A 24,773-nucleotide genomic window follows, 5' to 3' on the forward strand; every position below is an offset into this window, starting at 1 on the left:
GCTTTGGCAATGCCTCAGTGTCTGCCGTCTTAAGAGCTCATTCTGGGTCTTATAAAGACTCTGGCTCCATCTAGTGGACAATGCCATACGGATCTATTTTCCATTTCATTAAATCAATCGGATACGTAGACTGTGTCGGCTCCCATCGCCCCCTCCACCCCACCATTCCCTCCCTAATCCCGTCAAAAAGGAAATGCACGACAGTGAACAAGTTACATTTATTAACGGAGCAGAACTATGTTTTTGTTTCATATTAGCCTATGTAATAACAATATAGTTTAAATAGGCCTAGTCTATAGTCTACAGTTGGTGTATGGAGTTGTGTGATTGTTTATTAACCATAGGCTTACTATTACATTAGGAGAGTGCTATTTTTGTTATAAACAAGTTGTAGACAGTTCCGGCTCTCAGAAAGGAAGGAGCCATGAGATGACCCGTAATTCACCAAGAGACAGAAGACAGCAATGAGCTGCATGGTATGTGTTGACAAGAGCATGACTTGATTTAGTGCTTGTCTAAGATCATCTTAACCATACTTAGGGTGACTGTAAACAACATTGCCATAACAGACCGGTTATTATTTGCAGGGGTTTGTTTTCCAGTTAACACTGCCCTGAATGTTCTGAGAGGCACCACCTCGCCTCCCTTGGACGCTGCTTCTTCATGTAGGCTATTGGCCCGCTGCAAGAAGAGGGAGACAGCAGCATCAAGCCAGTCATTGGTGGCCAGAGCAGGACAGGAAGTTAGACGGGTTCGCATTAAAAATAAATGTCTAAAATGTTCAGGGATAGGGATAATGCGTGTGAAATATTGTTTTACGTTTTATTTCACATAGTAGCCTACACGTTTTTTTCACAGCTTGACTCATTTAGATAGCCTATGTTTCAAATTATCTGGATGGGTTATAATTTTCTATCTTTTTGTGCTCTGTGCTCTTTCACGCTTGTTTTGTTTTGAGCGTCTGAAGGACTTTATCCTTGCAACATGACACATGACACACAACATGTTTATGGGAATGTTCTTGGAACAGTGCAAACATAGTGTAGAGTGGACAAAGACAGCAATAGGCTATGCCTGCTGGGACATAGACCAGAGTGCCTGTAAAAGCCAAGTGATAGAAAACCTACTGATAGTGTTAAATAACATAATCAAATAAAATAAAATAAATAAATTCCAAATTATTTTGTATAGGAGCAATTTGGCTTGATAAGCAATGGCATACAAGCAGTTGTGGCAACTGCAGCAATTGTGGCAATTACATTTAGGAAGAACCCATGTTAATTAATTATTTCCCCTATACACTTTATATATTTATTAGATTGCTTGCATTGTATTTATGTGGCCATGCTGAAACTATAGGCTGTTACTTATGTTATGTGTACCAACTTCCTTTTATGTCGTACCGTACTTTAATTTGAAACTCTTGAGCGGAGGTCTCCCATTGAGTAGGCAAATCTGTGCGCCTTGACACAGATGAGAAAAGTTTATCAAGCGTCACCTCTGGGACAATTCACCTAGTATCAGCAGGGGTGTCTTAAAGAAAACTGAGCCTTGGTGGAAATTTTCCGTTAAACACCTCAAAGGGAAATACGTCAGCCCGGCGGTAAAAAAAAAAAACAACAAAAAGAATTAAGAAAGGGGGAGATTTTTTTGTGTGTGAAAGTCCAGAGACCAAGCTGTTTGCGTTATGGACCCAAGCAAGCCTGCGAGCTCTCCTCAAACGGGATGGGCTACTGATGAGAAGTCCTCCATGGGCCAGGCGGCACCTCCGCCCTACCAAGACAACCCCCAGCCGGGGTTCCCCCAGCCCGGCCCGGGATACCCACCACAGCAGCAGGTAAGCAGCCCAACAGTAGCCCTCACAAGTAAAACACAAGTAGCCAAAAGTCATTGCAGGTAACGGAATGCTACAGAGTTCAGCAACATATTTTTACAATGCATTTTAATAGCCTACAAATTTCGATTTCGATAAAGGTTTCTTAATTTGTACCTATTAATAATGTAACACAGGAGACTTTTAAGAAGTGGGGGGCTATATTATTGTGATATTTGCTGAAGTAGGGCTATGTTAACATGTTAGTGTTGGAAGTTTTTTTCAGTGGAGATAATTTAGATGAGCGCTTACTGTGAATATATGAATCACGTTGTTAAATTATTAATTAGCCTAGACGTGAATTTCGATCGTATCAAGATAATTAATTAATTAATTTTTTTAATAAACAGTGAGAAAAAAAAACATTCCCGTACTTAGACCCTACATTTATATAGGCTAGGAACAGTTACTTCCATAATGTAATACATTTTAGATTACTAGTTACCGTTATTTTTAGAGTAATTAGCCTAGTTATATTACAATATCACTGTCTTTGAATTGTAATGCTTTACACTACTTTTGACTTACTTTGACTTACTTTCGATGCTGGGCACATTACTCCGACAGGATCGGTCAGGATGAACTGACAGCAGCCTCTCTGATCAGGAAAGTAATTCGTTAAAGCATAAATACATAGCCTATAGAAATCTATTTACGCATTATAAATCAGCCGAGCTACCGTCTTTTTTATGAGGAGCCGAGCTCCCCAGTAGTTTGCACCCTGCGTACAGTCTCGTCCATTGGATTCCCGCAACTGAGGCTCTGGGGCTGAAACGTTTCTCATTGTTGGTAAATTATTAAAAAACAAAACACAACTTAATTTCGGGTCAAATGCGTTGTAACGCGTGCTACTGAGATTGTAACGAGTATATTACCGATTTTGTTTAGTAATTCGATATATTACTGCCTTAAAAGCAATACATTACTGTAATTGCGTTACTTTTGCAACGCGTTACTCCCAACTCTGCCTACGAAAGTCCAAATTGCGATAATAATTTGTGAATGGCCTGTTTAATGTAATTGCTATGGTAAACCCTGGTCACTAGAAGCACCAAAGAATCAAGTCATGAGACTTTGAACCTTAGACTACCCTTACTAATTCAATCAGTTTCACTATTGAGTGTTCATCACAAATCACAAGTGCAGACATGTCAAATAAATTTAGTGTGTTTTGTTTCAGGTGAAGCCTCCCAATTTATAGTGCTTCACCGCCCCTCCAGACATTTGGCATCCTGGTTTCACTTGGCTACTTTACACACCTGTTTCCTTTGACCTGAAAAATGACTTTGAATTGTATTCCTCGTGTGTGGCCTGCAGGGCTATGGAGGTGCACCTCAGTTTGAAGGTGCAGGATATGGGCCGCAGGGATATGGGCCGCAGGGATACGGGCAGCAGGGATACGGGCAGGCGTACCCGGGACAGCCGGCCACCGTCACTGTCCAGCCCACAGTGTACGTGACCCAAGGCCCGCTGGCTAACCCTGTCAACGACTACCTGTGCTACTCCATCTTCACGATGATGTGCTGCTGCCTGCCGTTTGGAATTGTCGCCCTTGTCTACTCCATCTCAGTAAGTCTGATTCATACACATCCATACACAGAGCAAAACTTCTCCAAACCCAGATCCAAGTGATTTATTTTTCAATAGAAAGGTGAACAGCGCATTTTTTGAAATAGGCCCACCTTAAAACTAGAAAAAAACAACAACAATGCCACTTAAGTGAGATAAGAAAAACAAAAGAAAAAATGTTGTGTCTTGTGGTCATGGCTGCCACAGTATGTATTGCTGCACACCAGAGGATGGGGGGGGGGATGAAATTTCCAGTCATTGTAAATAATTAATAGAGGCAGCAACAAAAGTTGGTTTTATGTGTGGGCGGATGACTGTGTGTGTGCAGAAAGAGTGTTTCGGGAAGTGAAGCAGATGTGCTGATCCTGAATGTCTTATTAGCTGAGAGCTACCCTTATGTTCCCTTGTTGTTCCAAGATCTAAAATCAGGCATGATGCTGACAGAGACTTAGACTTGCAAGACCTGATCATGGCAGCAAACCATGTTAATGTTTTCCCTTAGTTTTTATCTGTTTTTATCTGTGCCTTTAGACAGTAGCCTAATATAAGTATATAGTATATATAAGTGCTCTTCTCCTGCTAGTCCAGTTTCATCTGCCAACCATCACAGTATCAAGTGGAGGGAATAAGTTATGTAGGCTAATTTAAAAAATTGCTTTGAAACTCCAATCCAGAGTTAAGGAAAATACAGGCCAGTTATCTGTGGCTCGTATTTGGAATGTAGTTTTGGTACTTGAGACGGCTGGATAAAAACCTTACTTTTGGAGTTACACTTTAGTTGATAAGTGTTGTGTGAGGTAACTCAGCAAGTTTGCTTTTGCACTGTGTCTAATTGGAGTGGTATTTCCTCTACACTTCTATAGCGAAGAGGAAGGTTGAATGTTTCCATGTGGTCGGTGTTTAATTCTCAGAGTGGAAAAAAACATCTTGTGTGACTTCCTACAGGTTTGGTTAAAGAATTAAAAGCCGATTTATTTGACCCCTTAAACATTCACTGAGAGTCTTACTTGCAAATGGAAAGTGGACTTTTCTGAAGCTTTAAAGGTGCCATGAACTGTATTTGACACGGTGATGAATGTGACGATTTAGTATCTTCTAAACAAATGTAAAATTTGGTGAGATTTCAGGTGTCTGCTTGTTTATACACACATGTACTGTATACTTGTAAACTATCTACACATTAGTTGCTACAGCCAACTTCAGTCAGTGTTCTATACTGAATTTAGGCTGTAGGGCGACAAACAACTTGCTGTGGCAAACCTACATAGCAGCAGTTGTTGAACTTTATATTTAGACTTAAGTCTTCACTTAGCATCCAGTATTTACCTGGACGTTTGTAAGCAGCACACGGGTTAGAGTCGCACAGCCAGACTGTTTACATGGCTGTTATTTCTGTCCTTTGATTAATGATAATGCAGTCTTTGTTCTGCTACAGTTTATTAGAGCACAGTCCACGGCTGCTCTTTTTTTTAAAACTCTTGCCAATATGTACAGAGCAAAGTCCATTACAGACATCACCTTTTGTTAAATCATGGCCAGTAGGTCATTTGGCTTGTTCCAATCTGCACCTTTAGAAAAACTGTGACTGTAACTTGGAGCAGTCACTCAGCCACAAAATCTGTTTTGGTTGCTGCTTCCAAGGCTGTTGCAGAAACAGATACTATATGAGGCCCAAAGCTGCGGGACTAAACTGACTAAAGCCATGATTCAGTGAAAGGTAAACCAAACTCAGCTATCCCCTACTTTGTTTCTGTGCACCTACTCATCTACGTGGATTACGGCAAATGGGACTCTCACACATTCCCGCAACAACAACATAGATGGATGCGTCAATATCAATATGAACCCAGTCTGAATGAATTGTGCATATAATGCATAAATGCAACTAATACAACACTGTAAAATAGGCATGTGTGTTGTTATTTGTATTTAATGATGTAAACTATCTAAAATTCCTTTCCCCAAAATTATGAGACTGTGTTTGGCAGCTTTACAGCTCCAAATGGAAACAATGAGTAACTGTTTAGAAAACACGAACTTCAGCACGTAAAGTTATGCAAGATGATGTCAACAAACTTCAGTTAGTATGTTTCTATCAACCAGCTGGTCCAGTCTTCGAGTGTTAAAAGATTTAACGTTGGTCACTCAGGCTTCCTTTTGAGGGAGGATGGTTTACATTTCTGTACTGCAAGCTTTTGTTACTTATTGGTCAACATACTGATATATCCGTGTTAAGCCAAAGTCGGCTGAGCCCGATTGCTGCTAACCAAAGGTTATTTACACTTTGGCGAATGTGTGAGCTACTAGCAGTTACTGTTTGCATTGTTACCACGGACATAAAGATACAGATATCAATGAATTGCTGTTGATGCTGGAGGAAAGGTCTGAATTTGATCATTCTGAGGCCTGACCTGAAGCTTTAAGGAGCATTTTAATGATGTGATGTACAAAAAACAGACTGTCACTGGATAGTGTATGGGGTCTACTGTATTAGTTCCTATTCTGAGAAGAAGAAATGTGACTTCGTTAATTACATCATAAAAGTTTAAATGCTTTGTCTGGAGATTCTATTAAAATGAATGATCTTGTCTCAAGGTTTGTATGCTGTATTTTATCACACTGCCCACCATCTCGCTCTCTTGTCCTCTGCACACAGTACAAATACAGTGCATGAGGAAGTGCCTAATCTACAACTGGATAGATATACTGGTTTACTGAAATATGGGTCTATATTCGGCGCTTAGTAGATATTTAACTTTAAAAATTTTTTTTATTGATATTTTATTTTTAAATTGAATGTTGTATTTATCATTCTGGGGGGTTGGTTGGCACAAATTACAGAAAAATCTTGAAGAAATAATCCCATATGAAAAGCGTATTCTATCATCCAAAGTCATGTGGACTTCGGAAAATGTGAGCATCACACCAGAAATTCATTTCTCCCGCGGTGTTTTGAGGTAGGGGCAGAAATCTCAGAGGTAGACATCTCAAAACCTGTGGAAATAAACTAGGTTGCAAGATTAATTTCTTGGATGCAAAGATGTATCTTGCAATGTAATTTGGGGCAAAGTGAACATTTGAAAAGGCTTTAATGCTAGCTGAAAGGTATTGGTACTGGTGGTGGTAATTGCCTTCTCTGCTTTCCTGCACTGCATTACAACAACTCTGTCATTAGTTCAACTGTACTGAAGCCTTTACCTATCTGTTTTCTAATCTTACTAAGAAACCATTGGTAGCCTACAAAGACATTATGCAGCTGTACCCACCTACATGTTAACCCACAACGCTGCTGCATATATCTCAGCAGCTCAGTGCGGGGACAAGGAAATAATCTGATGTTTAAGAGTACCCCCCTTGACCAAGCACTTGGCAACACAGGCAAGTAAAATCTCCCTTTTAGGATAAGAGGTAGAAACCTTGAGCAGAACCATGATTCAGGGTGGGCGGCCTTCTGGCTCCACCAAATAGGGTGGGGGGACAGAGAGAGAGAGAGAGAGACAACAGTTACTCAGCTTGCACTGACAGCATATCACATGATTTTAGATTATGCAACAGACTTTCAACAATCGTTCATGTCTTTACTTCACATAGAACAAATCTACCAGTACGGTCTCTTCTAGAGATGGGGTCATAGAGTATGACAGTTTCACTTTCCACACCGAACACTTTTAATCTTTTAACAGCCATTTTCATTCCACTGAAATGACCTGTTTCCTCTCCAGCTCCAAAACATCAATCTCCAAAAGTAAGGGTTCATCAGAAGAACAGGTCATGACAGCAGTTCCTCTTCCGTAACACCACCTTTTAGAGTCAGCTATTGGAACAAGAATCTTAAAACACACTGGGAACATTTCCCAGATCAAATGATTCTTTTTTAAGAGAATAGTTCCATTCCTTTGGACACCCTCTTATAAGACTGTTGCTGCATAAATGAGTAGCAGAGCATTGGTTTAAAGAGAAAGTGTCCCAGAGTCACCTTCTCTGAGGTATGTTGGCCTGATGTGAACTCACATAGATGAACTCACGAAAAAGGACAGTGAAACGTTAAAATGAATGGTTTCATGCAAGGTGCACATTCCTAGCTGAATAGATATAATGCTCCGTATTTTGTTACCAATATGACCAAATGTTGGTTTTGGCAGTTCATTTTTATCACATTATGAAAAAACTGCTTCCCTTTCATTCATTTAATGTGCAGTGCAGAAGTAATAGAGAGAAGTGAATAAATAAGTTTGGCAGTTGTCTGGGACAACAATAGAAACAATTAAAAGTCGTACATACTGTTAGTACTTGGCTGTTATGTACACAGCTCTAACAGTTCGAAGTTTCCATGATGCATTTACACACTTAATACTGGCTTTCGGTAGATAGGACTGTAAATTTTAATTTATCTCTGCGTTGAGGGGACAGTGGCTGCAGGGTGAGTGAAAGAGCTGTTTGGGTGAGTGATTGGGAATCAGTAATACTTTACGTTATCATAGCAGGTGTCATGGCAACATAAATGTCTGACAATGAAAAGGATTATTTTAAACACTGGGACTGAAACACTTATTACCTAAGAAACATAGAAGTTATATAATTAATAATAAAAGTACTGTAACTCTAATTTCTGCTGGGTTTTTTTAAGATTGTGTGGACAATTTTTGCCCTCTGGTGCTTTGAGCAAAATGCTAACTTCAGGATGCTAGCATGCTCACAATAACAATGTTAACAGGGAATTTTAGCAGATAATATTTATAGGTTTACCGTCATATTTTAGTTTGTTAATAAAGTCTGATGAGAAAGTACAGGCACAGTGGTGCAGTGGTTAGCACTGTCGCCTCAAAGCAAGAAGGTTGTGGGTTCAAAACTTGGTCGTTCCAGGCCTTTCTGCGTGGAGTTTGCAGGTCCCCCCCGTGTCTGTGTAGGTGCTCTCCAGCTTCTTCCCGACATGCAGACTAGGTTCATTGTTGACTCTAAATTGTCTTTAGGTGTGAGTGGTTGTTTGTCTTTGTGTGGCCTTGCAGTGGATTGGCAAACTATCCAGGGTGTACCCCGCCTTTCGCCCGATGGCAGCTGGGATTGGCTCCACCCCCCCGCGACCCTGTACGCAGGATAAGCAGTTGACGATGGATGATCTAGGGACCTTCAGTATTAGTTGTTACTGTTATAATGTTCCATTACAGATTTGGCTTAATTTATTTATTTATAAAAAATATTAACCATAGGCTGCCACTTCAAATTATTTTGCTCCATTTCAAGCTGAGACTTAAAGCTACAGTCGGCAACAACTGAACATACAATGCAAAACCTTCCTTATCTCTCTCTGCTGCTTCTATCACTCTGCTAAGCCCCTCCGAACCAATCCCACAAGTTCGTTAGGCAGCAGAAGGAGCCGTTTGCCCTGCAAAACCTCATTCCTTGGTCGCCATGGATTCTTGCAAATAGCATTAGGAGCAGTAGGAGAACAAATGTCCTCAGTATGCAAAGGTGCACAAACACAAACATATACATATTTTGATTTGTATTCCCGGTAAATACAAGGATCTCAATTGACGTGTTCAACCCTGCAGGTTTTACACTGGAATCAGCAGTAGACTGAATTCCAATTTACAATTCTCTGCCATCACATTGAATGGTTGAAAATCATCTGTAGATCCATGCAGCTTCATGAGTGGCTTAACTTTGTGTTCCAGTTGTGTTTAGTCGGACTTGGCCCACTGTTGACTGTCTCTCTTGTGTTTCCTGTCTCTTCTGCGTGCCTCTTGATCTGTTTCTGCCCTTCCGCATGTCACTCACATTCTCTGAGCCCACTTGCATTCAAGTGCCTGCAAAGCCTATGCCAAGAAGAATCAGAATCAGAATCCGCTTTATTTCCAGGTATGTGTACACATACGAGGAATTCGACTCAGGATTATACATTGCTCCCGATGTGCTTACTTGTACAAAAATACCATAATACAATAATAAAATAATAATAAAATAAAATCAGACACAAACTACAGTACAGACAACACTAACACTATGAACAAAACAATATAGACATATTGACAAGGAACCTTTCCCCTCAGAAACACAAAGGCAATCTTGTGAAACTGCTGTTGGGTCCTCGTGGCTGAGATCCATTCTGTCCATATAAATTAAATTAAATTTGAATCAATCAGGGTGTAATCAGTCAGGCCACATGGAACCTTGATTTCCCTTGAAAACTGAAAGAGAAAAAGTGGGAGAGAGGTGAGAGATGAAACAGTGTCTATTAAAGCTCATGTCCAGTTATATATTATGGAAGGGTGGCAGTGGATGGCTTGTTGTGTCTCCATCATCCTCTTGTGTGGCTACATAATGAGGGAGGTGATATGGAGCAGAAGAAAGATAAAGGAAACAGTAAAGGAGCTGAAAGGAAGTGGCTGATTGGAAGAGTATAAGGGCGATGTTTTGGCAGGGGTGTGTATCAAACTGCGTGCGTTTTTGAATCATTTTGAGAATTTATAGCTGGAGAGATACGCTGAAGGGGGGCAGAGACAGAAAAAAGCCAGAGCTGCACTAACCAAGAAGGAAACATATGCTGAGGTAAACAATACTTGGGCAATAGCACAATAATTAATTGCACCAATGTGATCCAGTTCTCTCTTTGGAGAACTTTGATAATGCTGTTAAAATGAGAATAACTTTCTGTCGAGCCAGGTTGAGACTTGAGAGTTGAAATTTTCAACACAGCAGCCACTGTGATCCAGACAAGCAAGGCTTTTGTCTGGATCAGACATCAGTGCTCTGTCTCGTAGCGCCAAGCCACTCCTTGTTCCTGTGACAGTGTCAAACAGTCCTTTGTTTTCCAAAACATGAGCTTTTCTACGCAGCATATCTCTTATTGACAGTAACTTGCAGGGGTCCTTAACAGTGTGAAGCCCTGACTTTCTTCCATACTTTCTGTTCCTCTGCAGAACCCCGCTGCTGCAAAAATAGTGACATATATCAACAACCTCGGTAAAAATTGTTTGTCACACAATACAGATGAGATAATTAACATGCAAAATAGAATTACTACTACTGAACATTAATTCCATTTAAAAGATACTAACTGTACAAGTGACTCATGAATGAACACATGAGTGCTTACCGCTGAGCTGATTGACAGAGTGTGCTGGCAATGAAAGGCTGGCCTTTTCCCTTATTCATCATGAGATTTCTCGCTGTCTAATTTCTAAACTGATGTGATTTCATAATTCCACATGGATGTGAGATTGAATACAGCCAAACTTCCCAGCAGAAAGTAGTAAGTCCAAAAATTGTAAAACTGAGGAATGCATTGCTTTTCCACAGCGCTGCATGCTGCTAACACTGCTAGTTTAAAGGATTCACATCCTGGAGGCAACTATTGCACATGCTAAACCACTGAGCTGCAAAGAACCACAAACACCTGCTTCCTGCCAGTCAAGATGGCTGTGAGGTCACACAGTACTCTGTAGCATGGCATGCTGTAAGTGATGTAGAGTGAAATGAAATACCCCACAACAACTACATAGCAGGCTAAAGGTCAAATGTTAGCTAAAAATGTCTCCTATCCTTCATAGACCTTCAAGAAAGCTCAGTTTAAGTTTAATAGTAATATTCCACACATTTCTAATTTTTTCTAATAGTTTTTCAAATATAAATGTACGTATTCTGCGTTAAAGCTGAAAGTATAGTAATACTGCATATATGAATACCTGTGATGACAGTTAATGTAAATATTTGCTCAGCGAGGGTTTATGACTGCCTGAATGCAACAGGATGGTATTGCTTACCTTGATTGTGTGTGTTGGAGGTTTGAGATTCTGCCAAATGGAAAGAATCACTTCATCTGAGCATTTCATTAAGGTAAAACTTATGTGAAAATGTTAACTTCCAAAGCAGCCGTAGCGTAGAATGTTTAGTAATGTAGGCTCGGCCACTGCCGCTGTGGCTCAACACTCAAAACCTGTAAGTCTAGTAATGTGATACTACAATTACCAAAAACTACCAAAACACCAAACAAGAGTCAACAGCAAAGAAAAGCTGTTTGGCATTTTCAGAGAACATTTAGCACATTTTTCGTGGGCACAACCCACACACTCTGCTCTGCTGCTGATCCCACAAATACATGTTCCTTACAAATGTGGCACCATTTTACAGGCTTTCCAATGGCATACGATGTATTGCCAAGAAGCATTGATGCAACAAAGAAATAATCTAGCAAACACAAATTTCCTTACTTTTTGCGCTACATTTGGTGTTTCACCCATGCTGATAGTGAAATGTGGTGTTGTTTTTTTCTCATGGAGGCAAGCACCAGGAACAGGCTTGGGCCCCTTGTGGATGTCATCCCTGAAAGCTGGACTGTAATAAATCCCAATTTTAAAGACCTACCTAGCGGATCTTTGAAATCACACAGAGCTCACTTTGAGGAAGCAAGGTTCCCTAAAATAGCCTGTGGCCTCAAAGCTATGCTTGTTAGCCTACTTAAAAACATATCTGCAGAACACAGAGCTGGAATCCCTGCATCTGTGTGTAACTGTGTTAAGTAGCCTATGTCAGACTGTCGGAGTGAAGGCGGGGGGTGGGGGATGTTTGGTAGAGGTGCCGTGAAATGTTCCAGCAAATGTCCAGGTGATGCTATAAGTGTGGGACAAATGACAGACAGGGCCTTTCCGAAACTAGACCCTCGCCACTTCCAATCCACAGGGAGTGAACTCTGGTCGAAGTCACCCTCCAGGCCAAATCAAGCTCCCTAACCCGCATAGGTTTTAAATAGGCTACAACGACAACTTTCAGACGAACTACCCTCTCTCCCCAGCATAAATAGGATCTGACGTTACCGCTGCACTCACTGCTATAATACGTGTATCAAATAAAATAACAGTGGTATTAAGATTCAGGATTGATGTTGAGGAAAAGTGTGTTTTTTGCAATAACGAAACTGAAAGCATTTGTCATTCATTTTATGTTTGTGTTCGTGTCAAATATTGATATATGACTATATTCTTTTATGAAAAGATTGATATTCATTGTAAAGAAACGCCTATATAGGCTATTTGAACCAAAGTGGGATATGCAAAAACTAAATTAACAGACTGGACTGTTCAGCCACCATGATGTTTTGTCTCACTGTGTGTGAGAAAGGCAGGCTCTTCATATGTGTTCTGTCGTCTCTTTCATGAGCTCTATTCAGTTCTGTTCTCATTTTCTCACAAACATCAGCCCCCTGCTCTCTCGTGCACAATGTTTCTCACAAAAACTCCAACCAGTATCATGCAGAGGAGGCAGCAAACCACAGACTGACACCTTGAAAATCTGACGGGGGCACTGCCTCAGACAGAGCTCACACACGTAATACTGCAGATTAAAAAAAGACAGACAGACATAAAGATGACTGGCAGCCAATCAGCCAGGAAAGGAAAGCTGGGGCAATCTGCAGAAAGCATCAAATGCAATTTAAGCACTAATATAACCATCTGTATAATATAATTTAAGGATACTGGTTTTGCAGGATATGAAGATGTGTTGAAGCAGCAATTCTAAAGAAGCACAGCTTTTATTTTATTTGAATAAAACGTCCTGATTAACAAATACTACAATACAAAACATTTTATATGGCATTTCAGAAGATTAAACTTTTTTTTTGATTATTTTCTTTAACCACAGTTGCAGATAAAATCGGGATCCCTCCTCTGATACTTCCCTCGAGGGTTCTCCATTTTGATTTCCTCTTAAAGAACTTTTTGGCTTAAAAAAAAATTGACTGGAAAAATTCTGTGACCTGCCGTGTTACTGACTTCCCGTTTTATAGCATGAGAACAAACTTGGCCCGCATCAGATGCCGATGAATGTGATGTGGATGTTTTAATCTTTGAGCTACAAGCAGAGCCATGTTGATTGTTGTAGAGGAGAAATGACCACACACATACTCACTTATAATAATGCCTGTCAATGTCACTCAGTGAAACTGGGCTTGTGGGTTTATTGAGGGTTTTCAGTTCACTTTCATTCTGGAAATTAGCCTTTGATTGACAACGGTACAACTACCTACATGATTCCCAGCAGTAGAGAGCCTTTTCTGTTGGTTTTTAATGCTTTGTTTAGTCGAGAGTGTAGTTGTAATAGTTGTGGTTTGAATATCCTGTTGTGAGTTGAAGCTTTCAAAGGGGCCAGTTTTTGATATAGCCAATTACATAAAATGGCCTTTCAGAGTTGCAACATGAATTACACATTATGACCGTCTGCAATCCAACTGCGAAAAATTATAATGTATAGTGAATAGTAATTAGTGTCCTTTATGAGGTTACGCACAACAGTTTTGCAACAGTTTTTATTAATACAGTATTATAGGTTGCAACATAGGTAAATGCCAGTAAAAATGGGTTGTTGCCCAATGAAATCTTCTTGTTACAGATATTATGCAAAATGTCCTTATGAAATACAAGGCATGTGAAAAAAAGAGTTTATTAGCACAATCAGGGGGATTGCACAAACCTGACCGTTAATACATACTGTTCCTAGCAGTCATATACAGCACACATGATGGTCTGATCAGCACTGACTGGAAGTGCTTGCCATGTTGAAATACAAGCACCAGCTGCTGCCCATCAGCTGACCTCGGAGCTCCCTGGGAGTTTGGGATAATGAGAAGAGATTGGTCATAATCTGGTTGATGTTATCCTATCGCCATTTGCCATGTTCCAAGATGTCCTTGTACCTAATGATCATGGCGATTTAACTTTTTTGAAGTCAACAACATAGTCATTGACCACAACAGTAACGTAGTATAATTTCCCTATTTGAAATGTACTCTTTTGCTTAAACCTGCAGTGTGGAACTTTTTGTCTCCCCTTCTGACAGTGAGCAAGGACTTGAATTTAACATTCATTTATATGTAAAAGGTCCACACTTTAGCTTTAAATTTAATTAACAAAGAAAAGGACATTAGAGGAAAAAAGGTGATTGTGTTTGAACTTCAACTTGTGGTTCAACTAATAGTTTAACATTTTAAGAAACTACTATAAAGCTACAGACTGTTAGCTTAGCTTAGTGTAGCATAAACACTGCAAGCATGGGTAAACAGCTAGCCTGGCTCTGCCTACCAACATCTCAAAGCTCAATGATTGACTTTATAGCTCTGGGTTGTAATGCGTACAAAAAACCCAAGAGGAAAAACGACAAGTTACGTGCTGCACTATCCCTTGACTGGGCAAAGTAACTTGCTACCTTTGGACAGTGCCAGGCTAGCTGGTTACCCCTTTTTCTTTATGCTAAGCTAAGCTGACTATCTCCTTGATCCTTGTAGCGTGATATCCAAGCGAGTAGTATAACTACGGTGCCTGAGACAGGACAAAGATGTCATCTATGAGATAGCAGAGTTGCCAGTCAAGAAATTAGGTTTCGTTAGATAGCCTAGATATATTAAGAAATGATGTTTACTTAATTATTCAGTGAAACCATTTTTTTATATATTATTGTTACTTGTTCATTAATAAACAACAGCCACATCAAGAAATTAAGTGCTACATGATGTCTCATACTCCTGTAATACAGTATTTCACAACTTGGGAGGGTTGGCTCATCTGGACTAACATACCAAAGAAAATGAAGAACATCTCAAAAACTATCACATCTAGTGCATCAAGTATGACCACTTACAGATAACAGGACAATGTAAGCCTCACTGTTTCTGCACCACAGTCCATTATAAACTCCTCTCACTTTGCTTAATTAGATAAGCAATCTGCAAATCTTACCAAAATATCTTATTTCATTTTTTAAAATACAACAGAAAAACAAAGTATTACTGACAGTTATAATTTCAGCTTGTAGTAAAACAGTGCAACGTTTTTAATGGGCATTTAGCATGTGAAAGCACAAATTACACATTTGAGTGCACAGTAGCGAAGCATTTACATTTATCTGATGCTTTTATCCAAACCGACTTACAATTGCTATATACAGTGGGTACGGAAAGTATTCAGACCCCTTTAAATTTTTCACTCTTTGTTTCATTGCAGCCATTTTCCAAAAATCAAAAAAGTTCATTTTATTTCTCAGTAATGTACACTCAGCACCCCATCTTGACAGAAAAAAACAGAAATGTAGAAATTTTTGCAAATTTATTAAAAAAGAAAAACTGAAATATCACATGGTCATAAGTATTCAGACCCTTTGCCGTGACACTCATATTTAACTCAGGTGCTGTCTATTTCTTCTGATCATCCTTGAGATGGTTCTACACCTTCATTTGAGTCCAGCTGTGTTTGATTATACTGATTGGACTTGATTAGGAAAGCCACACACCTGTCTATATAAGACCTTACAGTTCACAGTGCATGTCAGAGCAAATGAGAATCATGAGGTCAAAGGAACTGCCTGAAGAGCTCAGAGACAGAATTGTGGCAAGGCACAGATCTGGCCAAGGTTACAAAAAAATTTCTGCTGCACTTAAGGTTCCTAAGAGCACAGTGGCCTCCATAATCCTCAAATGGAAGACGTTTGGGACGACCAGAACCCTTCCTAGAGCTGGCCGTCTGGCCAAACTGAGCTATCGGGGGAAAGAGCCTTGGTGAGAGAGGTAAAGAAGAACCCAAAGGTCACTGTGGCTGAGCTCCAGAGATGCAGTCGGGAGATGGGAGAAAGTTGTAAGTCAACCATCACTGCAGCAATCCACCAGTCGGGGCTTTATGGCAGAGTGGCCCGACGGAAGCCTCTCCTCAGTGCAAGACACATGAAAGCCCGCATGGAGTTTGCTAAAAAACACCTGAAGGACTCCAAGATGGTGATAAATAAGATCCTCTGGTCTGATGAGACCAAGATAGAACTTTTTGGCCTTAATTCTAAGCGGTATGTGTGGAGAAAACCAGGCACTGCTCATCACCTGTCCAATACAGTCTCAACAGTGAAGCATGGTGGTGGCAGCATCATGCTGTGGGGGTGTTTTTCAGCTGCAGGGACAGGACGACTGGTTGCAATCGAGGGAAAGATGAATGCGTACAAGTACAGGGATATCCTGGACGAAAACCTTTTCCAGAGTGCTCTGGACATCAGACTGGGCCGAAGGTTTACCTTCCAACAAGACAATGACCCTAAGCACACCGCTAAAATAACGAAGGAGTGGCTTCACAACAACTCCGTGGCTGTTCTTGAATGGCCCAGCCAGAGCCCTGACTTAAACCCAATTGAGCATCTCTGGAGAGACCTGAAAATGGCTGTCCACCAACGTTTACCATCCAACCTGACAGAACTGGAGAGGATCTGCAAGGAGGAATGGCAGAGGATACCCAAATCCAGATGTGAAAAACTTGTTGCATCTTTCCCAAAACGACTCATGGCTGTATTAGATCAAAAGGGTGCTTCTACTAAATACTGAGCAAAGGGTCTGAATACTTATGACCATGTGATATTTCAGTTTTTCTTTTTTAATAAATTTGCAAAAATTTCTACATTTCTGTTTTTTTCAGTCAAGATGGGGTGCTGAGTGTACATTACTGAGAAATAAAATGAACTTTTTTGATTTTTGGAAAATGGCTGCAATGAAACAAAGAGTGAAAAATTTAAAGGGGTCTGAATACTTTCCGTACCCACTGTATGTCAGAGGTTGCATGTCTCTGGAGCATCTAGGGGTTAAGTGTCTTGCTCAGGGAAACATTGGTGGATGTGTGGGGAGTGGAACACAGGTCTCCCATACCAAAGGTATGCATCTTATCCACTGCACCATCACCACCCCACAATATCCAATAATAATATAATGCAAATTCGGAGAGTGTTCATTATTGATATAGAGTATTAGGCACACGGTCTTGTTATATATCACCATTAGCAGTAAAAAGAAATACATGTTTTCCATTAGGGCAGTAAAATGTGAAATGTAAAAGTTTGAGCTTCCATGCTGTTACCATTTTATTGCCAATAATATTCATCAGCTGTTTCACTGTCCACGTAACAAAGCCATAACAGAGCGCTTGAGAAGAACTACATGAAATTACTGAATGATACGTGAATTTAGCTGGCTGATCTGAGCTTCGATGCTGGAAGTTGCCTTTTATTGCCAATTAGTAATCCGCTGATTGTCTCAAGAACATAACCGACAAAGCCAAAACAGTGCTGGAGAGAGAGTAACTACATGAAATTAAGCTACATATTTTACACCACAAGCCAAAGCCTTGCAGTGCTGGAGAATAAACCAATGTAACTAACCTTACATGATTTTTCTACCAGGGCAGTAAAAGATTAGCTGGCTGATGCTTCCATGCTCTAAGCTACGGTTTTATTGCCAATTAAAGTTACTGATCAGCTGATTGTCTTGCTAACATAACCGGCAAAGCAAACCCACAGGCTGGAGAATAAGTAGGCGACGTGAAATTAATTCAGCTACATATTTTACACCACTGACTTCAAGCTAAAGCTATCAAACAACAGCTTTCATTTGCATCTCTAAAGCCTGACAAACTTAAGTTAGTTACCTGTCCATCAGAAAACAGACAACTTCAGCACCGTTTTGAAAACATCTGTCCCACATTAAAGCCTTCCATCTGGGAAAATCCACATCCGTGATTTCTGCTGTCAGCTGTCTTAATCTGTCCCGACTCGTCTGGCTTCATTGTATAAAGATCCACAGGCTGTCGGCTCTTGTGCTAAATAACACGTGTGTGCAAGTTCATTTGTCCAAATGTCACTTCTCTTCTTACTTCTAATAAACCAGAAGACTACTCAGAGATTGCATATTATTGTTATTATTATTTCCTCTTCTTCTTCTTTGTATATATTCAATGTTGTGACGGGCGTCTACACTGCTGGAATTATACAAGCATAAGAAGAACGCTGTGATGACGAAACGCGCTCTGTAGCGCTGTTTGTTTATTGTCGGCTACGGTAGAAACATGACAACAAAATACGGTGACCTCCATAGAAGGGGGTGCCCGTGATTATGTAGATAAAAATGGCTCATTCTAAGGTAATAAAAACATTTAATTTCTGTCAGTAGATCCTCAGAAATGTTACACACTGAACCTTTAACTAAAAGAAATTCATTTTATTTAACAGATATTCGTTTAGTTTATTTAGGCATGGAAACACACTGCCAGACCAAGATAATACTAAATAAACTATAGAGAAAATAACAAACTCCAGCGTAACACAAGGTCACGCCAGGGTTTTTTTTTTTCCCCACCACAATTTTGACAACTCCCATTTCACGGACAGTGGCTTTGCGTCAAAACCTGCCCCCTACTCTGCCTCTGATTGGCTAACCTTAACCAACAGAGGCGAGGAGTACTAGCCAATCAAAGGCAGAGTTGTTGAAAATCTGGTTGGGATAAAATAACATGTGCCAGGGGAGAGGGAGCCTCTGGAATACCAGGATGTTTCCAGGTCTTATATAACCTGGAAAGAGTAGCCAGCTGCCTCTAATTCTTTGATGGCCTCGAGCTCCAAACGACCAGGAACCAGCAACACTGAAAGACAAAAAAACACAAAACACAACACAGCAACAACACAACACACACAAACCCGGTAAGAGGCCCAGGGGCCATCACACAATAGATAAATGCATTTCCCGAAATGCTAAGCTGTTTCTTTAAGATTTACTAATACTAAACTAAAGACAGATCAAAAGTTAAAACATCTATTTAAAATAAAAAGTGAAATCTTCTTGAGCTGCCTATAAATTATATCCTCTATAAATGGTGCATGGCCGTGAGGACAGAGCCACTATTATTGATACAGAACACACAGCCCTGGATAAAAGGGAGCCAGACAGCTGCTGGCAATCATGACCAGCTGGAAAAACAAAACACACACACACACATTCAGCCATATACACACAGAGATGTAAAAATGGTGAGGGAGTGAGAGTGGTGAAATTGATTTGATTAAGACGGTAGTCTGGCCTCTTACTGAAGGCACAAGATGTACTTATACTTATACACTCTACTCATTCTTTTAAAATTCTTGCTTCATAAAATTCATAACAGCAAGTTGTTTTTTTTTAAATTGCACACCAGTGAAACCACCTTTATCATTTTCTTTTTTAGAAAACAATATTCTTAAGTCCTTTTATGGAGTTTTGGTCCAATATTGTGGTGCACTTCTCGGGAGGGGGTTAATATTTTGAGAAAAACTCAAAATTCCCAAGATTAAAATGACAAAATCTATGAGAAAAAAAACCTTCATTACTGGCATTAAAGAGGTGGTATTATGCTTTTTGGCTTTTTTGTGCATGTAACAGGTTTGCAAAGTGAAAAAGCCCAAAGTCCAGCCCAAAGGGAGTTCCCATCTCCCACAGAAAACTCTGCTCTGAACCGCTTGAAAACAGCTGGTTTGTAGTCCAGCCCCTCACTTCCTTTACTTGTGACATCACAATGAAAACACGTCATAAAGCTTGCCAAGTAGCTAGCGGGGTGAGGCACGCCCTCAAACCAAGCTAGTCTGAGCGGAGGCCCTTTGGCTCCACTCGCCTTTGTTTGGTTTTCCATTGTAGAAATGTTGAACCTGTACCTGCTTCCAGATACTTTTTTTCGTATCAACTCACTTCCGTCGAGGTTCCAAGCGAGCTGAGGGATACTAAAATGTAACGTGAAAACACGACAGACTGCTGACTGGTCAGAGAGAATATTCACTATTCACTGCATCATCATTGCTGCACCAGACAGAGGCCAGCAACAGAACTTTTTACAGTTTTTCAGTTTTCGTATGGAATTTCACCACTAAATGAGAAATCAGCTGTGACATTTTTACGAGAAGTGATGGCGGAACAAAAATGCTTGAATATTGTCGGAGTTGAGGAGCTCCGCAAGTTGCTGCGGGGGATGCCTGTACCAACCCGCAGGAGGAGCGTGTGAGGCCGGCCAGCCGCCCGCTCTCAGAGCCCTCTGCTCCCGCCGTCACACAGACTGCTGCAGCAACAACAGCAGAGGAAAACACAGCTGGAAGGTTTTCATACCGCTTATCTGTGTTTACATTCTGAGGATTGTTGAAACTTTTAACCATAGATATATTTTAAGATCTGGTGTGTGACGCATTGAACATTACGTCGCGGCAGTTGTGTGTGGCGTCACTATGACGACCAGCTTACGTACTATATCTGGGTACTGTCTGCAATGGAAAACGGAGCAGGGCCGAGTAGAGTCGAGTCTATCGATTTGCGCTATGGTAGCATTTTTCGGCAAGGCAGCATAGATCATCAGACACCGGCAGCAGTTCAACGTTTAGTTCTAATGGTAAGATGTGGAACAATGATGTTGTGGACTTGAGTAATTTATACCATCTGCTAGGTTAAGGTCGCAGTCTGAAGCGGCTTTGATTTGGATCACACTACCTTGTTTCTTATGACCCGCCCTTCTCTGCTTCTGATTGGCTACTAGTCCTTACCTGGGAACTGCGCATGCAAAGATTTTGCTGTAAGATAAGTAAGATGCATCTGTAGCTCAAGAGTGGAGCGTACAACTCATAGGGTGAAAAAAGGAGCTGCAGCAATGATGTGATGAAATTCCAGACAAAAACTGTAAAAAGTTCTGTTGCTGGCCTCTGTATGGCGCACGCAATGATGATGCAGTGATTAGTGAATATTCTCTCTGACCAATCAGCAGTCTGATGTGTTTTCACGTTACATTTTAGTATCCCTCAGCTCGCTTGGAACCTCGACGGAGGTGAGGTGATACAAAAAAAAGTATCTGGAAGCAGGTACAGGTATAACATTTCTACAATGGAAATCAAACAAAGGTGAGTGGAGCCAAAGGGCCTCCGCTCAGACTAGCTTGGTTTGAGGGCGTGCCTGACCCCGCTAGCCGCCTGGCAAACTTTATGACGTGTTTTCATTGTGATGTCACAAGTAAAGGAAGTGAGGGGCTGGACTACAAACCAGCTGTTTTCAAGCGGTTCAGAGCAGAGTTTTCTGTGGGAGATGGGAACTCCCTTTGGGCTGGACTTTGGGCTTTTTCACTTTGCAAACCTGTTACATGCACAAAAAAGATATACAACTCAATAAAGGAGAGGGGAAAAGCCAAAAAGCATAATACCACCTCTTTAATGTCAGAGTTTTTTTCTTGCCAATGTATGACTTTGTAATCCCATGTTTTTCTCGTTAATTTCATGTAAATATTTCCTCCCTCCCCCAGCTCCATAATTTATTTTATTTAAACCTTCAATGACAAAACTTGATTTGTAAATCTGTCAGATTACTGTTTACACAGGGGAAATGTAACCAGCAAACATTACTGTCAGTTCCTCCTCAGTAGTTGGCAGGTTGGTTGTGAGTGGGAATGAGTGGATACTACAGACAGGGCTGGACAGTCAGCTTGGCTTCAGCAACAAAAATAAAAACAGAGACTCTGTATGGACGGAGATTTGTTACTTTAGCCCCGCTTGGTCTAGTATGACCAGTAGCTTATGATGTCTAATGTTAGAAAACTAACTGTATAACTGACATTACTGAGTTGGATTGCTGTCTTTACAGCACCTTCCCTTCTCTACTTGTGCTACTTGTGTTTTAGCCTTTACCACTGTCTTGTTATTGACAATTCTTCTCACCTTCAGGCCCGTGAAGCCAACCACAGTGGGGACCAGATGGCGGCAGAGCGGAGCAGCAGGATGGCCAGGACATTTAACCACGTGGCCCTGGGACTCGGCATCGGGGTCATCATCCTCACCATCATCTACGTTGTGGTTGTGGCATCTGTGTCTAGCAGATAAATCTGTTTCAACATTTCACCATATTTCTAGTCCCCATTTTCATTCTACATCCCCCGCAGAGATAATGGATGGATGGATGTTCTGCAATTGAAAGAGATTTGTCTGATGGGTGAAATATAGCTGCCCTTACAACATGTAAACCATAGAATTACATTAAAAAAACTAACCAAGGAAGGAGAGATTTAGCTTTGTTTAGTTCATGCTGAGCAAGGGGTGAGCCTGTTTGTGTGTCTTATATGAGGATCTAGTTATCTTTTTTCCAGTCATTTTTTAATCGCACCAAAGTCCTCTTCTTTATTCCAGCAAAGCTTCTCATAAAATCAGCAGAGACCTAGCAACAGTGGAGCCAGTAGGGCTGACACATGTTGCTCAGGCTGCCCTATTTTGAAAGCTGTAGTGTGTTACATATTACTGGCCTGTGTTTTTTTAGTCATGCCAATGTCTGTATGGTCTTTTCATAATCAAAGCTGAAAAAGTCAGATTTTACTGTATTCCAAATTTCTTAATAAATAAAGTTAGTTTATTGAGTGAAAAAACACCTGTGCTGACTGGTCTATTTAGACGATGTATATCTGAACAGTGCCAGAGCCTAACAAGATTTCTTGCAATACATAAGAGCATTTATCTTGCCTGCTGCAAAGCTGAGAATGGACCTATCTGCATCTGTCAAATATGTGATGGCCACCAAAGGTTGGTTTCAAGTGGCGCACCAGAGAGTAAAGTACGTTTTGGTGTCCACGTTGTAATGACATGTCAAAGTGCTTGTGTACAACTGAAATATTTAAAGGTTTTAGTGGCATCTAGTGGTGAGGGTTGTGAATTGCAACCAGTGGGTCACAGTGCATTCACATGCTCTTCAGATGGTCCCATTTCCTGAGTTGTGAAGTTGTTTTTTCCGACTTCACAGTGTGTTCATGTGCTTTCAGGTCGGAATGTGGAATCAACATGGACGCTACTACAAAGATGTGTTGGATAAGCAATATCAGAGCATATAAACAACACGCAGACATCTAGTTCACTCTACATGGACAGCTAACTAACCATTATAACCATATTACACATTACATGTTTGCAAAATATGTCTGCAATTCATGATTTTGCACAAATCAAATTTTTGAATACTTCTTTATGTCCCATGTAAAAAAGATTCTGATTATTCCAACACCACATGAATGCACCGTTCAGCCCTCCCTTTCCAAGCGCACAAGAGAAGCTTTGGTGGCCGACACGCTTTGTTTGGCCACTGTAGAAACATGGTGGTGCAACATGGCGACTTCCATGTAAGGGGACCCGCGATTATGTAGATAGAAATGGCTCATTCTAAGGTAATAAAAACATAACGGCTCATTATGTAGGGTCAGTTACAATTGCCCCCAGTCTCCCCTACCCTTTGTTCAAAGTTAAGACGTTTTTAAGGTGCACACATTTTACTGCTTTAGTGATTTTAGTCTCAATACAGAATAGTTCTCCCGCATTGTCTCATATATGTCAGAGAAAGCACTGACCTGCATGATTACATCAGTAGCTCTATGGCTTTGGAAAAGAGAACAGGTTTGGGGAGAAAATCATTCAGGACTCATTTTGAGCTACTGTAATTGTTCCAGCTGGGGCTGCCCTCACTTCTTCTTTTTACTTGCTCTTTATCATTTTTCACTCCATGCTCATTCCTCCCCCCACATGTCTACAATCTCACTCCCATTTTTTTACACTTCCCAATTCTTCTTCCTTCTTTTCCCCTCCCCCCTTACCTTACCACTTTTCTACAGTAATAAAGCTCTTACTCCATCCTCACCCGTCCCATCCTAGACTTTTCACCCCCTCTCTCTTACATCTCCTCTTCTCCTTCCGCCCCAGAGCATCTTCTTGTGTTCCTCCTCGTCTTATTATTGTTAAACGTGCCTTGGCAACATGGCCTCCATTCATATTGTATGTATCTCTCCTCTAGGGGTTCCCTTTACAAAGTCTGACATGTAATTTAATGACTGGCAGAAATACTGGCAACATGCTTCTCTGCAGCCATGTCATCCACCGCCATGGTAACCACCTTTACGCTGACAACACTGAGTTCCAAACTGACACCATGTTTGTTAACTGATTAACCGTCTGTTAATGTTTTCCTAGTGATTTTAATTCTACCATACATTTTAGGATTACTGTTTAAAACCAGACATCTGACTGGGTCGGTACACCTTCAGGATAATCAGTTTTTTGCCATGACCCTAACCACAATTTTGTTTGCGACCAGAGCATCTGGCCTGTTGACTGCTCAAGCGTGTTTAGTTTACTCCTTAAAGTGGCTGCTCTGAATTGATTTGTAGAGGAAATAAAACAGGGTTGTCTGTATTTTTTAAGTATTAGCCAATAGTTGTGACAACTTCTACATGCACATGTGGCTTTCTCTTTTCAGGTCAACGTTTTACCCACAGAACTCAAATGGATCATAAATGTAAGCACAACAAGCCTGCATAGAGCGAGGCCCTGCTTCTGACAACGTGAACTGCTTTACAAAGAGGAGTGTACTGCTGTGGTTGCACAGGGATGACACATTCACGGCTGTGGCAATTTACAGTAATCCATCTGCCTGTGAATAGGCCATCAACGTTTGTAAGGTACCTTGTAGATTTCTTAGAATCACTGCATTTAAGTTACGTACGTGACTGTTCTG

General features: G+C 40.7%; 1 protein-coding gene and 2 long non-coding RNA genes across 3 annotated transcripts; 1 reads left to right on the forward strand and 2 right to left on the reverse strand.

Moving 5' to 3' along the window:
• The first annotated feature begins 1,478 nt into the window (after positions 1–1,478).
• On the forward strand, positions 1,479–22,646 carry si:dkey-33i11.9 (synapse differentiation-inducing gene protein 1-like). The gene is made up of 3 exons (XM_038712023.1): positions 1,479–1,837; positions 3,191–3,442; positions 21,953–22,646. The coding sequence occupies exons 1-3, from the start codon at positions 1,688–1,690 to the stop codon at positions 22,106–22,108; spliced, it is 558 nt and encodes a 185-aa protein (XP_038567951.1). The 5' UTR covers positions 1,479–1,687; the 3' UTR covers positions 22,109–22,646.
• Positions 1,769–2,684, reverse strand: LOC119897962. Its single transcript, XR_005443469.1, has 3 exons — positions 2,553–2,684; positions 2,402–2,471; positions 1,769–1,858 (listed from the first exon to the last, which is right to left on the reverse strand). It is a non-coding gene; the product is annotated as an uncharacterized LOC119897962 (long non-coding RNA).
• On the reverse strand, positions 8,597–13,268 carry LOC119897961. Its single transcript, XR_005443468.1, has 2 exons — positions 10,539–13,268; positions 8,597–10,372 (listed from the first exon to the last, which is right to left on the reverse strand). It is a non-coding gene; the product is annotated as an uncharacterized LOC119897961 (long non-coding RNA).
• Positions 22,647–24,773: the final 2,127 nt, after the last annotated feature.

Source organism: Micropterus salmoides, unplaced genomic scaffold, assembly GCF_014851395.1.
Source record: "Micropterus salmoides isolate LMB-PRFRI ecotype aquatic unplaced genomic scaffold, ASM1485139v1 Ms_hic_scaffold_11, whole genome shotgun sequence".
NCBI lineage: Eukaryota > Metazoa > Chordata > Actinopteri > Centrarchiformes > Centrarchidae > Micropterus > Micropterus salmoides.